The sequence below is a fragment of the Rattus rattus genome, chromosome 13, assembly GCF_011064425.1.
Source record: "Rattus rattus isolate New Zealand chromosome 13, Rrattus_CSIRO_v1, whole genome shotgun sequence".
NCBI lineage: Eukaryota > Metazoa > Chordata > Mammalia > Rodentia > Muridae > Rattus > Rattus rattus.
In genome coordinates this window covers 41,182,701-41,195,601 of record NC_046166.1, presented here as the reverse complement: position 1 = coordinate 41,195,601, position 12,901 = coordinate 41,182,701, and the positions used below count along the sequence as shown (strand labels likewise).

Sequence of the window (12,901 nt, the reverse complement as noted above, 5' to 3'; positions counted from 1 at the left end):
TTTAACCACCTATGATAAGGGATTGAATTATTATTAATAATATTTGGTTTTTAACTAATTGTTTGAAATATAATTTTTAACCTATTAGTGGTTAATTATTAATTATTTGACATTATCGAATAGATGAATTCATAAATGACAAAGGATTGAGAGAAGAGACAGGAAAAGAAAAAAATAATAAGATTGTGTGAGAAAAAAGAATCCTTGTGAGCTCTTGTCCAAGACCAAGATGGCGGGGAGAAGCTCCGACTTCTTCAAGAATGCCCGGGCGAAGGAGCCGGTGCTGGTGGTGTCCTTCTCTGTCTGGGACCTTGCTGTAATTTTGCCCATGATTAGCCCCTACATCAAGTACGCTGGAGTGATTAGCAAGGCCACACCCTACGACTGCCCAGTGCCTGTGAGAGATAATGGGAATGAGCCTGGTGTGCCCAGTCAGCCACAGGAGCGTCTGAGCCCAAGCCTGGAAAGGCTGAAGAACCTGTGAATGCCTCTGCTGATGGAAGAGGCTCCTTCCCTGTTGCCCTCTAATAAAAATGTGAAAACTAATAAGCCCCCCAAAAAAGAATACGTGTGTCATCCAGCTTCTAGAGATCTGTGGCATGTATTCTGAAACGGGAAAAGAAAACACATTTTTCCCCTCACTCTTTCTTATCACTTACACGTGTTAAAGCTTCAAATTCTTCCACCTAAACAATACATTTTATCAAGATTTTTGATTGGAAAGAAAGTCAGTGTTCCTCAAAAGCAATCAGCTGCGAACATTTTCCCTGGTAAAAGTATTCTCACCACACAGAATTTGGGACAGAGAGTCATGCTTTCTTCAGCATCCAGGGGACAGTTCAAACCCTGGCCCCAAGGGAAATTAACTTATCCTGTGAATCCAGGGTAGAGAATGGCTTTTGTGCCAGCCACAGGGATGATGCCTGCACTCTGACTAACGGCCCTGTGCTGACGCCTACCGCATCTGGTTCAGCACAAACAAAAGCTATCTAATCACTTGTTGGAACTTCTTTTCTGTTTTGATTTCAGGAGCAGTTTTCTCAAAGTACGGTCAAGAAATGAATGCAAAACCAGAATGTGTTATTCCCATACAGTGGAATATTGCTAATCTGTAAGAAGGAATCAAATTGTGACAGGTGAACCTCACTGAGTGAAAGAACTCAGGCACAGGAAAAGGCCAAATGTCATCTGTTTCTACTTGAGGATACCTAGAGGTTGAGAACAGATAGAGATTGGAATGAGTAGGGAGGTACCAAGACACAGGGGAGGAGCAGAGGGTGGAGAGTTGGGGGAAAGGGTGGGAGGGGACAGGAGAGGTGGGGATGGGGGTAGGGAAATGAAGGGCCAGAAGGTAGGAGTGGTGGAAGTGGGGGAATATTGAGGTGGGAGGTGTGGGAAGTGGGGGTGGCTATTGCTTAACGGACAGAGTTCTATCAGGGACGATGAAATGTTTGGAAATACCCGATGATCACACATGATGACACACATCATTGTGAATATAATTAAAGAGACTGTCTTGGACACCCAAAAAAATCTAAGTGGTAAATTTGATGTATCTTTACTGCAATAAAAAACATATACAAATTATGACATTACATACTCCACCTAGGAAGGGCCAGGAAGGCCATGTTTCTGATGCTTTTCAGTCACAGATAACTGGAAGGTTTGTCTGTAGAGGATCAACTTCCTATTCCTCTTCTACCCTCTGCTCACAAAAATCAACCCACCGCTCAAAAGCAAATTTTGAGAAATAAATTTTCTTTTTTTTTTTCAGTCTTTGATATTCTTTTTTTTTTTTTTTTTTGGTTCTTTTTTTCAGAGCTGGGGACCGAACCCAGGGCCTTGCGCTTCCTAGGCAAGCGCTCTACCACTGAGCTAAATCCCCAACCCCGAGAAATAAATTTTCTTAAAACCTTAAGATTTCCATTCATTTGGAATGTTGTATAAATATCTTGGGGACTGGTGAGATGGCTCAGCAGTAAAGACTGTCTATTCTTGCAGAGGACCTGAGTTCAGTTCCCAGAATCCATATCACACCTGATAATTGCCTGTAAGTCCAGCTCCAGAGATTCCAAACCCTTCTTTAATTCTCCTGTGCCCATGTGCTCACATGTGCAGATTCCCCACCTCCGGCTGTACATAATTAAATATGAAAACATATTTCAAAACACTTTCATGCTTAGGTAAAACCACTGTTTAAAGATTTAAAAGGTAAAACCACCGTTTAAAGCAGCCTCGAACACCAACTTTAGCCGAACTTTTACTTACAGTTTTGACTATTTCTTATGTGATCAATCTAACTTATTTTGTTCTACTGTTATTGCAAAAAAGGAAAGAAAGAATAAAGTGGACTTACTTAAATATGAAACCTTAACATCTCTTTGCCTCTCCCCTACTTTCATGATTTAAATTGTATTCTAAAGCCGACCAGGGGGCTGGAGATGGCTCAAGAGTTAAAAGCCTGTATTGCTCTTACAGAGGACCCAGACTTGCTTCCCAGTACCCATATTAGGTGACTCACAGATCCCTGTGAATCCTGCTTCAGGATTCCCACTCTGGCTTCAGCAGGTCCTGACTTCATATGCACATGCCCACATAGACACACATACACATAATTTAAGATAATTAAAATAAACGTTAAAAAATTAAACTAACCAAGAAGTCCCTGAAACCAAAGCTAAAATGCTTAGAGAAGTTCCCCACTCTTCACAAACACTCACATTCAGTTTGCTCTTTAAGTGTCAGGGGATGAAAATCCTTTCAAGGTTGTCTTAGTAAACAAAGAGTTCTTAAAGCAGCATTGATTTGACTATACATTTTACTAGAGCGGTGGAGGCTTTTGGCCTTTACCAGAGTACATGACTTGTAACTTATGTCAAGAACACTAAGGACCCCGGGGTGCATATTGGGGTGTAGGTTGTCTTGAAAGCAAGAACCTCTCAGGCTTAGAGACTACAGAACAGACTGTGGCCAGCAGTAGCTCCTGAAGAAGGGAAGCTTCTACAGTAAGGAGAACCTTGATGGGTAACTGATCCTTGACCAGCCTGAGATGTAGGAAAGGACGAACTTCCAGTTCCCATCACTCCCTGGTAGACTGTGCTTTTAGAGGACCCAAAAAGAGACCACTCCAATACTCCATTTAATTTTCCCCTTTCCTTTTTTGATATAGTTTATGCTATTTTATTTTATCTTTAAAATTTTGTGTTTTAATTTTTATCTTTCTTTGTTTATCTAATTTTATCAATGCATTGAAGGGAGTAGTGGGGGAAGGGTTTGGTGCCTTTGATCTGTGTTTACTGACCCCTAAAGGTCCTCATCCCCAATTGGTTTTTGATCTATCAATAAAGATGCCAGTGGCCAATGGTTGGGTGGAATAAAGAGGCAGGACTTCCGGGTTCCTGCTGGCTAGGGAGGGGAGAAGAATCAGAAGACTGGGGGAGAGGAGAAGGGGACTCAGGATCAAAGGTGATAAAGTCAACCAGCCATGTAAGTTTTCCTGTAAGTGGCCTCTGGCCACTTCCCCAACTGGGCCTAGTAGTGCCCAGGCATTGAGTCAGCCAAGGATCGAGCACGTGTGTGTGTGTGTGTGTGTGTGTGTGTGTGTGTGTGTGTGTGTGTGTGTGTGTGTTTTCTATCCACAGATCCAAGATAGCTCCTGGACCTAGATGGGTGTTCATCTGCAACTCACCGGGAACTCAAAGCTGTGTAGTAGAAACTACACATTACAATGCGTCTTCTTTTTTCTGTAACTAAATTGTTTTTAGCAATTATTTCTTTTTCTCTGCCTCTTCTTTATATTTTCTCCCTTTTCCCCGTTTTCTTGTCTTTTATTTAACCCTGCTGTTTCTTCCCTTTTCCCTGTTCCATGAGATTTTCTTGTTTTAACTCACTATTATCACGTTTGCCTTGATTAAAACTTATTCTCTACTATTGTCTGTCATTTTCTTTTCTGTGGTCATTGGTGGTATAGTTGTCAGTTTTCATTTACTTTAACTGTAACTCTATATCAAATCCTCAAGATAAAGTTGCTAATTATGAAGACAGTCCCCCACTACACACACACACACACACACACACACACACACACACACACACACACGCATCGCACACAAACAACAACAATAACAAAACAGAAGACATATCCATACTAACAGATGTGCAAAGCTCAGGAAACATAAAAAGACATGGCATTGCTTAACCTTTGGTAACTAATGCCAAAGATACTGAAAGCCCCTACAAAAAAAAAAATTCTGAAGTCAAGTTTTAAAAGACAGCAATCTCAGAAGTAGTCAGACAAACATATAAGGGAAGTAAAGAAGTCAATTCAGGACCCAGGAGAGAAAGTTGCAGTTTCAGATGGGGAATGGCCCAGCTGGTAAAGTACTGGCCATGCAAATGTGGGGACCTGAGTTTGCATACCCAGTTGCAGATGGAGGCATACATCTGTAATCCCAACTCTGGGAAATGGATCCTGGAACTCACTGGCTAGTCTGCCTGGCCAGATCAGTGAACTCCTGGTTTACTGACAGAGTTGGTCTCAAAAAAATATGGTAGACTGAAATTAAGATACATGATGTCAACCTGTAGCCTCCACACACACACACACACACACACACACACACACACACACACACACACACACACAAAGCATGCACATATACACATAAATAAATGCACAGACACAACATACATAATCATACACACAAAGGAGCAGATAAAATGAAAGAAATTGATATTTTGATCAAAAACGTTGGAAATGAAATGCCAATAGCTCAAATTAAAAATGGAAAAAAAATCACTAATGAAAGCAGAAGAAAGACTATCAGAGTTTGAAGACAAACTCAAGGAACTGCTACACTCAGACACCAATAAACAGGCAAGAAGTGAAATACACACTGCCATAGCTTTTGAGAATTCTTGGAGAAGACCAAGAGACCATACCTAAATCACAAAGTAGACTAAACCAGTTGAAAACCCACTTAAAAATTATATTAGATAATTACCTAAATCTAGGGAAAGATAGGGCTGAAAAGGACCAGCAACATTTAAAATCCCAAACAGAGATGCCCAGAAAATAATCTGATCAAATCTCACCATGGTTAAACATTTAAGACCATAGAGATAAAAAAAAAAAAAAAGAGAAAGAAACACAAGAATTAAAAACTCCAAGACAAAAATGCCAACCCCTGAAGCTAGAGTTATCAGAATAACATCAGAGTCCCGCAGCAGAAGCATTAACAGCCAGGAAAGTATGGACCAACATGCCTCAGGTCCAAAGAACCACTGCCAACCAAGATTACTATATTTAGCATCGTTATCTTAAAGTCAGAAGAAATAAAGACCTTCCAAGATAACACAAACCAAAGGAAGCTCTGCTCACTAAGCCAGCAATTGTGGAAGATATTTTAACTCTACACACAAAAAGAAGGAGAGGCACTGACAACCAGGAGAGCTTAGGAAGGAACAAGTTTCAAAGAGGAAAAGATGAACAAATTAAAACAAGAAAAGAATCAAATACATACAACTGAGCAAACCAGAAAACTCTTCAAGTCAAGGAGAAAGACAAAGAGGTGTATGTCAATCAACGAGAGTGACAACCAACACAAATGCAGAAATTAGCGAATACTTCTCAGTAATAACCATCAGCATGGATGCTCTTAAGTTTTTATTCAAAAGATTCAGCACAGGACTAGTAAGACGGTTCAGAGAATAAAGACACTCACTGTCAGACCTGACACCTTGAGTTCAATTCCCCAGGACGGAAAGAGAGAATCAACTCTTCCAAGTTGGCCTCTGACCTCCACATGTGAAGATTACACATGGATACCCTCATCGATCCACTCCTACATACACACTCACACCAAATATAGAAGTAGACAAATTATAACTACATGAGTTTTTGAAATTTCTCTTTTTAAAACTACAGAAGAGCTGAGTAGGTTATGAAACAGAATCGACTGTTTGTCTGCAATAAACACACCTCGCTGGCAAGGGCACTCGGATATTGAGAGTGAAATCATGGTGATATAACAAGAAATTAGAAACCCCAAATAAGCAGAAGGAACTATACTTTTCATAGTTGACTTCAGCTGTGAACTTGACGTAACCCTGGAGTTACCAGGGAAGAGGGAAACACAACTGAAGAACTCCCTCAATCTGATTGGCCTATGGACAATTCTATGAGCTATTTTCTTGATTACTAATTGATGTGGAGGATACAGTGCACTTCCAACAAGGCCATATTTCCCAATAGTGTCACTCCCTATGGGTAAGCATTCACACACATGAGTCTATGAGAGCCATTCCTAAACCACCACACCACTGTACACAGTGTTACACCAAGACAGACAGTCTTACGTTATACAGAAGAGCAAGTTAAAAAGCTCGAGGGTATAAGCCAGGAAGCATCATTTCTCCACCATCTCTGTTCCAAGCTTCTCTTTCCTTCCACAACTTGCCTTTTGGTTGGAGACATTACTGAAAACAGAGAGCAAGCTAGAGCTTTGATAAAGTTGCTGTGATGAAGTTAAGCTAAGATTAGTCATAAGAGATAAGAAAGTCAATACGAAAGGGCACCATTCCATCAAGAAGATACAAAAATATAAACACACGCACTGAATGTTGCATTATCCAGTTTCATATTAAAAATAAGCTCATTGGACACAAAGAGACAGCTTTTCTTGGCTATGTCGAGAAACAAATCAGGAAAATATCACAGTAGCCTGAAAACCACATCTAGTAATAAATCTTATTAAGGAGGTGAGGGACCTGTACGATAAAAACAGCTGAAGAAAACGAAGATACTAGAACATTAAAAGACTTCTCACATTCATGGATTAGCATTGTGGAAATGGCCACAATACCAGAAGTGTTCTGCAGAGTCAATGGGAATCCTGAACACAATTCTATGACAATATCCACAAAGGACCAGACCCTGAACAGCCTGAGTAAACTTAAGCAAAAAGAGAAATATTGGAATTACCATAGCACTGCACTCCACATTATATTACAGAGGCACAGTAAGACGACAGAGTGGCACCAGCTCAATAACAACAGAGACACACGGCCAGTGCGCAGAGGCCCAAAAATAAACCCATATGCAACAGGGGGAGAAGAGTCTATTTGACGTACACTTCCAGGTCCTGGTCTGACATAAAAGATGTTGGCGCAGCAACTCAAGAACCAACCTGAAGTAGAAATCATGAAGGAATTCTGCTTGCTGGTTTGCTCATTCTCATACTCAGCTAGCTTCCTATATAGTCCAGGACCAGGGCCAGTCCCTCCCACATCAATTAGCACCATGACAACCCCCAACAGACATGCCTACAGGCCAATTGGGATATCTTTCTCAAATGACTCTAGGCTGCATAAAGCTGTTAATTAAAGCTAACTAGGACAATTGTCAAACACATTTTTTTTTTTTGGAGGGGGAGCCTTTTCAACGAATGCTACTGAGAACTGATTAGCCACATGTAGAAGAATGAAAAAGTTCCCATCTCTCAGCTTGCATAAAAATCATCTCAAACAAGATCAAAAGACTTAAATGAGATATTAGGAAAGTCTTCAAGATAAAGGTACACACATGAGTTTTCTGGAATAACTCCAATAACTCAGGAAATCATATGGAGAACTGAAAAATTGGGTTGCATGAAATTGAAAATTATCTTCATAGCTTGCTATGAAGTGAGCATTTTTATCCAAGTTGTACTACCCCTACCCCACACAGATCCAAGGATAGCAGGGCCACATGACTGTGGCCTAAAGCCAAGCATTAAAATAAACGCTTCCTCTTTTTTTTTTTTTTCTTTTTTTTTTTTCGGAGCTGGGGACCGAACCCAGGGCCTTGCGCTTTCTTGGCAAGCGCTCTACCACTGAGCTAAATCCCCAACCCCACGCTTCCTCTTTAAGCTGTTATTGCAGACATTTTGTGCCAGCAATAAAAATTTACAAACATAGTTCCTTTATAGACCTCTTAAGAAAACACACACACACACACACACCATCTTTTAATTAATGCTTGTCCCACCCCTTATCAATAATGCAAACCTCCAATCTCAAACCTATTCATCTCTCCTTGAGTTGACTATCATAATAGTTTTCCTTTCAAAGTAATAAGAAAATAGTTTACTCCAAACTACATTATGGTTGACTATAGGCCAGGAATTCAGGTTCAAGTCCTTCTCAAAGAGATTATGTGAAGTTTATAGTCAAAGAAGAAAAAAATACAAGACACAAATTTCCTAGTTTTACTAAGTATGTTAGTATGGTCATTTGGCTATGAGAAGGCAGGAGAATCTACAGGAATCCAGTATGACCTTTCTGTGTCCTTCGATTTAGGGTTGGTAGTGTCTGGATTAGGGATAGATGCTAAGAGTTTTAGTCATGAGATTATTAGGTCAGGTACAGAATTTAGCAGCAAATAGTAATTAACCTAGACTAAGATAGTCTACATTAACTTTGCCGCTCAATCTAGAGTATTCTGCCTCTCCACATTCCTGGTGTTCTAAATATCTAAACAGTCTGAAAGCTCTTAAATGACAGCTGTGGTTTCCTTGGAGAATTTTAGTTCACAGTGTACTGAATTTTGAAAGGTAAAGACGAACCTACCTGGGAAGGTTACACTAGTGGCCAGCCGAGCAGAAGAGGTCGAAAAGTCCCTGAAAAGGTGAAATGAATCAGTATTATGTCTGTGCTGTTGCTAGGGGCTGAAAGTGAATATTTGACATAAGAAGAATAGGGTGACCTAGAAGGAACTTAGTTAATCAAGCTCAGTTCTGTCCCTTCATAGTGGCTCTCAACTTTCTAATGCTGCTGCCCTTTTATACAGCTCCTCATGTTGTGGTGACACCAACCATAAAATTATTTCGTTGCTACTTCAGAGCTGTAATTTTGCCACTGTTATGAGTCATACTGTAAATATCTGTATTTTCTGATGGTCTTAGAAAACCCCTGTGAAAGGATGTTCCACGCCCCCCCCACCAAGAGGGGTCATGACCCACAAGTTGAGAACCACTATAAGCAGATATTGGCACTGGAGAAGCTATTTACCCTTTGAGTGTCAGTGTGTTAATCAATAACATTCTGTTATCGGCACATAATAGCAACACAGCAGATGTTGGAGGCCCCAAATAAGGGGATAAATGAGTGGCTAGAAGTCATAGAATTAAAAATTGTTGACCAAATCCAGGTTTGATAGATTCAAAAGAAAAGCAGTAGAGTGGACAGAAATGAGATGACAGGTAAATGCAGAAGGGGGCTGATTCTGCAAATAAGGGAAGTGTTTCTGATCGATTGAAGCATCTTCATTGTGAGGGCTAAGAGTCCTCTATACTTTCCAATTCTCATATGTCTCAAGGAAAGGGGTTAAAGAAATAAATAAAAGGATTAACCATTCTTCCACCAACTAGAATAAATTCAATCAAGACAAAGTAGAATGGACACTCCCTATGTCAAGGCCTTGCTTATGTTGGCCTTCAGACAATGAAGACAATTATAGAACCGTGACCTTCAGATAACATAGGACGTGCTGTTTGTTGTCTCAACCAGTGCCCCAGGAAGAGTTACTCAGAAGCATGCCTCTGTATGGAAAGCCACGGGGATTTTCCAGACTCGAGCCCCCGGTTCACTCTAACGGTCATATAAAGGATGAGAACCGGAGGAATGTGTGTCCCTTCTCTTTCCCTGCACAGGTGTCATGAGTGAGAGCAAAGATGGAGTGGTCAGCCGAGACACTGCATCTCAGATCTCAGAAGACTCTCCAATGTCAAGAGCTTTCTCTAGCACTTTCTAAACGCCTCACTTCAGCCCACTTTTCCTATCCTCAGTGCCCAGGGAAGCCTTCTTAATTGGGTCACAAGGGCAATCTGCATAATGTCTCAAGAGGTAAAAATTATGTAATATTAGAACACTTATCTTTTTTTTTCTTACGTGCTTTTAGAAAGCAGCAGAAATCACTTGATGAGAAAAATGGTTTCAGCACTAATTCTTTATATTTGCTGCTTGGGGTTTTCAAAACCCAAAAAAGATAGCAAATAAAAAAAAAATAGTATAAAGTTCTTATGTGGCAGGCATGTATGGAAAAAATGAGGCTATCCTAATTTGACATGTGCTGCATTTTGCCTATCTGGGCCATTGAAACAAGGTACCAGGATGGGGGGGGATCGGAATTTTCCTTAGGAATATCATTCTGGAAGAAAGAGGAGGCTAAGGCTTGGCCTCAGCCACAGATGAACCTGATTGCAGAGCCCTAACAACTTATCTGACCACCTTGCAGGAGTGGCTGACACCAACATAATGGTTGGTCCGTGGTGGGTGGAGGTGTATCTGCTTAACTCTTTAAGCAGGTAAGCCTTCTATTTAAACCTTGCCTCCCAGGTGGGACACAGAGGGTGGGCTTGGGAGCAGCAGTGTGAGGGGTAGTGTGTCACCTGATCTTGTTTCTCTTCTCAGTGGCCACACTGAGGAAATTCTCATTCTTCTTCTTCTTCTTCTTCTTCTTCTTCTTCTTCTTCTTCTTCTTCTTCTTCTTCTTCTTCTTCTTCTTCTTCTTCTTCTTCTTCTTCTTCTTCTCCTTCTTCTTCTTCTTCTCCTTCTTCTCTTCTTCTTCTTCTTCTCCTTCTTCTTCTTCTTCTCCTTCTCCTTTCTTCTTCTTCTTCTTCTTCTTCTTCTTCTTCTTTCTTCTTCTTCTTCTTCTTCTTCTTCTTCTTCTTCTTCTTCTTCTTCTTCTTCTTCTTCTTCTTCTTCTTCTTCTTCTTCTTCTTCTTCTCCTCCTGCTCCTTCTCCCCTCCTTCTTCTTCTTCTCCTCCTTCTCCTTCTCCTTCTCCTCCTCCTTCTCCTTCTCCTTCTCCTTCTCCTTCTCCTTCTCCTTCTTCTTCTTCTTCTTCTTCTTCTTCTTCTTCTTCTTCTTCTTCTTCTTCTTCTTCTTCTTCTTCTTCTTCTCCTCCTTCTTCTCCTTCTCCTCCTCCTCCTCCCCCTCCTTCTTCTTCTTCTTCTTCTTCTTCTTCTTCTTCTTCTTCTTCTTCTTCTTCTTCTTCTTCTTCTTCTTCTTCTTCTTCTTCTTCTTCTTCTTCTTCTTCTTCTTCTTCTTCCTTTCCTGTTTAATTGGATTATGAAAGATGGGTGGACAGATCCTGTTTATTGGACTGTCAGAATACAGGTTTGGGCTCTTAAGAACTCCTGTAACAATCTCTTAATTTTACAGCCTGCTTGAAGAATTGAATATGAAAGCTGAGTAAGAAACAAATGTGAAGGAAACCTGTATTTTTCTTTATTAATTTTAAAATGAGATTGAGAGAAATACCCAGGAATGTCAGCATAGCCTTCAATCCCAGCACCCGAGAGGCCAAGAGAGAACTTTGTGTATCTGAGGTCAACCTGGTCTACACAGCCAGGACAGCCAGGGCTACAAAGACCCTGGCTCAAAACAAACCAAAATGATTGAGAGAAGTAACATTTATTGGGCAAGTTTGGAACTAGTTAAATAATTTTAAAAGTTGGGACATTATGTCCTACGCTAGATCCCCTTGACCTAGTGACTCTTTTACAGTGACGGCATTTGAGAGATTGCATCTTCCAGAAAATCTCGCTGACCTTTTCCATGCCCTACTGTCCTGGAGTGTGTCACAAAGCCCAGGAAAAAAACTTAAAACTTTTCTTCAAAGAAGATCATAGGGTCTTTGTGTAAGAAATATATCTATGCTCAGATGAAGAAATATTGTTATCTGTGAAGGTGAGGGATCATGGGGAAGAATTGAAACCATAGGCCTTCGGAAGTTGCCCCAGTTTATAACCATCAGAGCATTGGCTTCATATCTTTTCATAACTGTCCCCTCCACCAAACCTCTGCAAAACAACTTAGGTCTGACTGTTTTGGAGGTTTTTGTTTCCTTTTCATGACCTCACGTGCGATAGAAATTGTATCTGCTTGTCTTCCTCGTCAGTCTGCTTCTGTTGCTTCTACTCTACTAGCAGTCATGGGGAGATGCAGCCTCCCTTAGGGATGCCCACTCAGTTAAAATTAGACACACCACACACACACACACACACACACACACACACACACACACACACGAGAGAGAGAGAGAGAGAGAGAGAGAGAGAGAGAGAGAGAGAGAGAGAGAGGAAAAGCACAATAGTATGCATCAAAATGAGTGTTTCTCGAAAGAGAGTCACACCTGATTGGCTATATGAGCAATTCTATGGTTTTCTTTCTTTCTTTCTTTCTTTCTTTCTTTCTTTCTTTCTTTCTTTCTTTCTTTCTTTCTCTCTTTCTTTCTTTTGTTCCTTCCTTCTTTTCTTCCTTCCTTCCTTTCATTCTTCCTTACTTTCAATTACTCATCTCATTTTGTTTTGCCTGTGTGCATGTGTTTGCCCAGCATGCAGTGCCCTGAGAGGTCAGAGAAGGTGTTGGATCCCTGGAACTGGAATGACGAATAGGTAAGAACCACCATGTGCGTTCTAGGAATTAAACCAGGGACTTCTGCAAAGATATCAAGTGTTCCGAAGCTCTGAGCCAACTTTGCAGCCCAAGAGGAACTTCCAGAATTTGCCTTGGCTCTCAAGTCAGGAATACAGAAGATTGACTTTTATATTTTTATGTATATGGGTGTTTTGCTTGCATGTATGTCAGTGTATGTGTGCAGAATCTGCAGAGGCCAGAAGAAGGCAATGGATCCTCTGGAAATAGTTTTTAGCTACCATGTGGTGACCCCAAAAATTCTACCAGAGAACTCTTAAACATAATAACCAACTTCAGCAAAGTGGCTGAATATAAAATCAACTCAAACAAATCAGTAGCCTTCCTCTACTAAAAGGATAAACCAGCTGAAAAAGAAATTAGGGAAAAGACACCCTTCATAATAATCACAAATAATATAAAATACCTTGGTGTGACTCTAACCAA

The 12,901-nt window shown here is 40.6% G+C and overlaps 1 protein-coding gene across 1 annotated transcript; it reads left to right on the top strand.

Annotated features, from left to right (window-relative positions):
• The first annotated feature begins 229 nt into the window (after positions 1-229).
• LOC116914453 (NADH dehydrogenase [ubiquinone] 1 alpha subcomplex subunit 3-like) lies at positions 230-484 on the top strand. Its single transcript, XM_032918755.1, has one exon. The coding sequence runs from the start codon at positions 230-232 to the stop codon at positions 482-484; it is 255 nt and encodes an 84-aa protein (XP_032774646.1).
• The last annotated feature ends 12,417 nt before the right edge of the window (positions 485-12,901 follow it).

Coding starts and splice junctions, on each gene's coding strand:
- LOC116914453 (XM_032918755.1), top strand. CDS start 230: ATGGCGGGGAGAAGCTCCGACTTCTTCAAGAATGCCCGGGCGAAGGAG.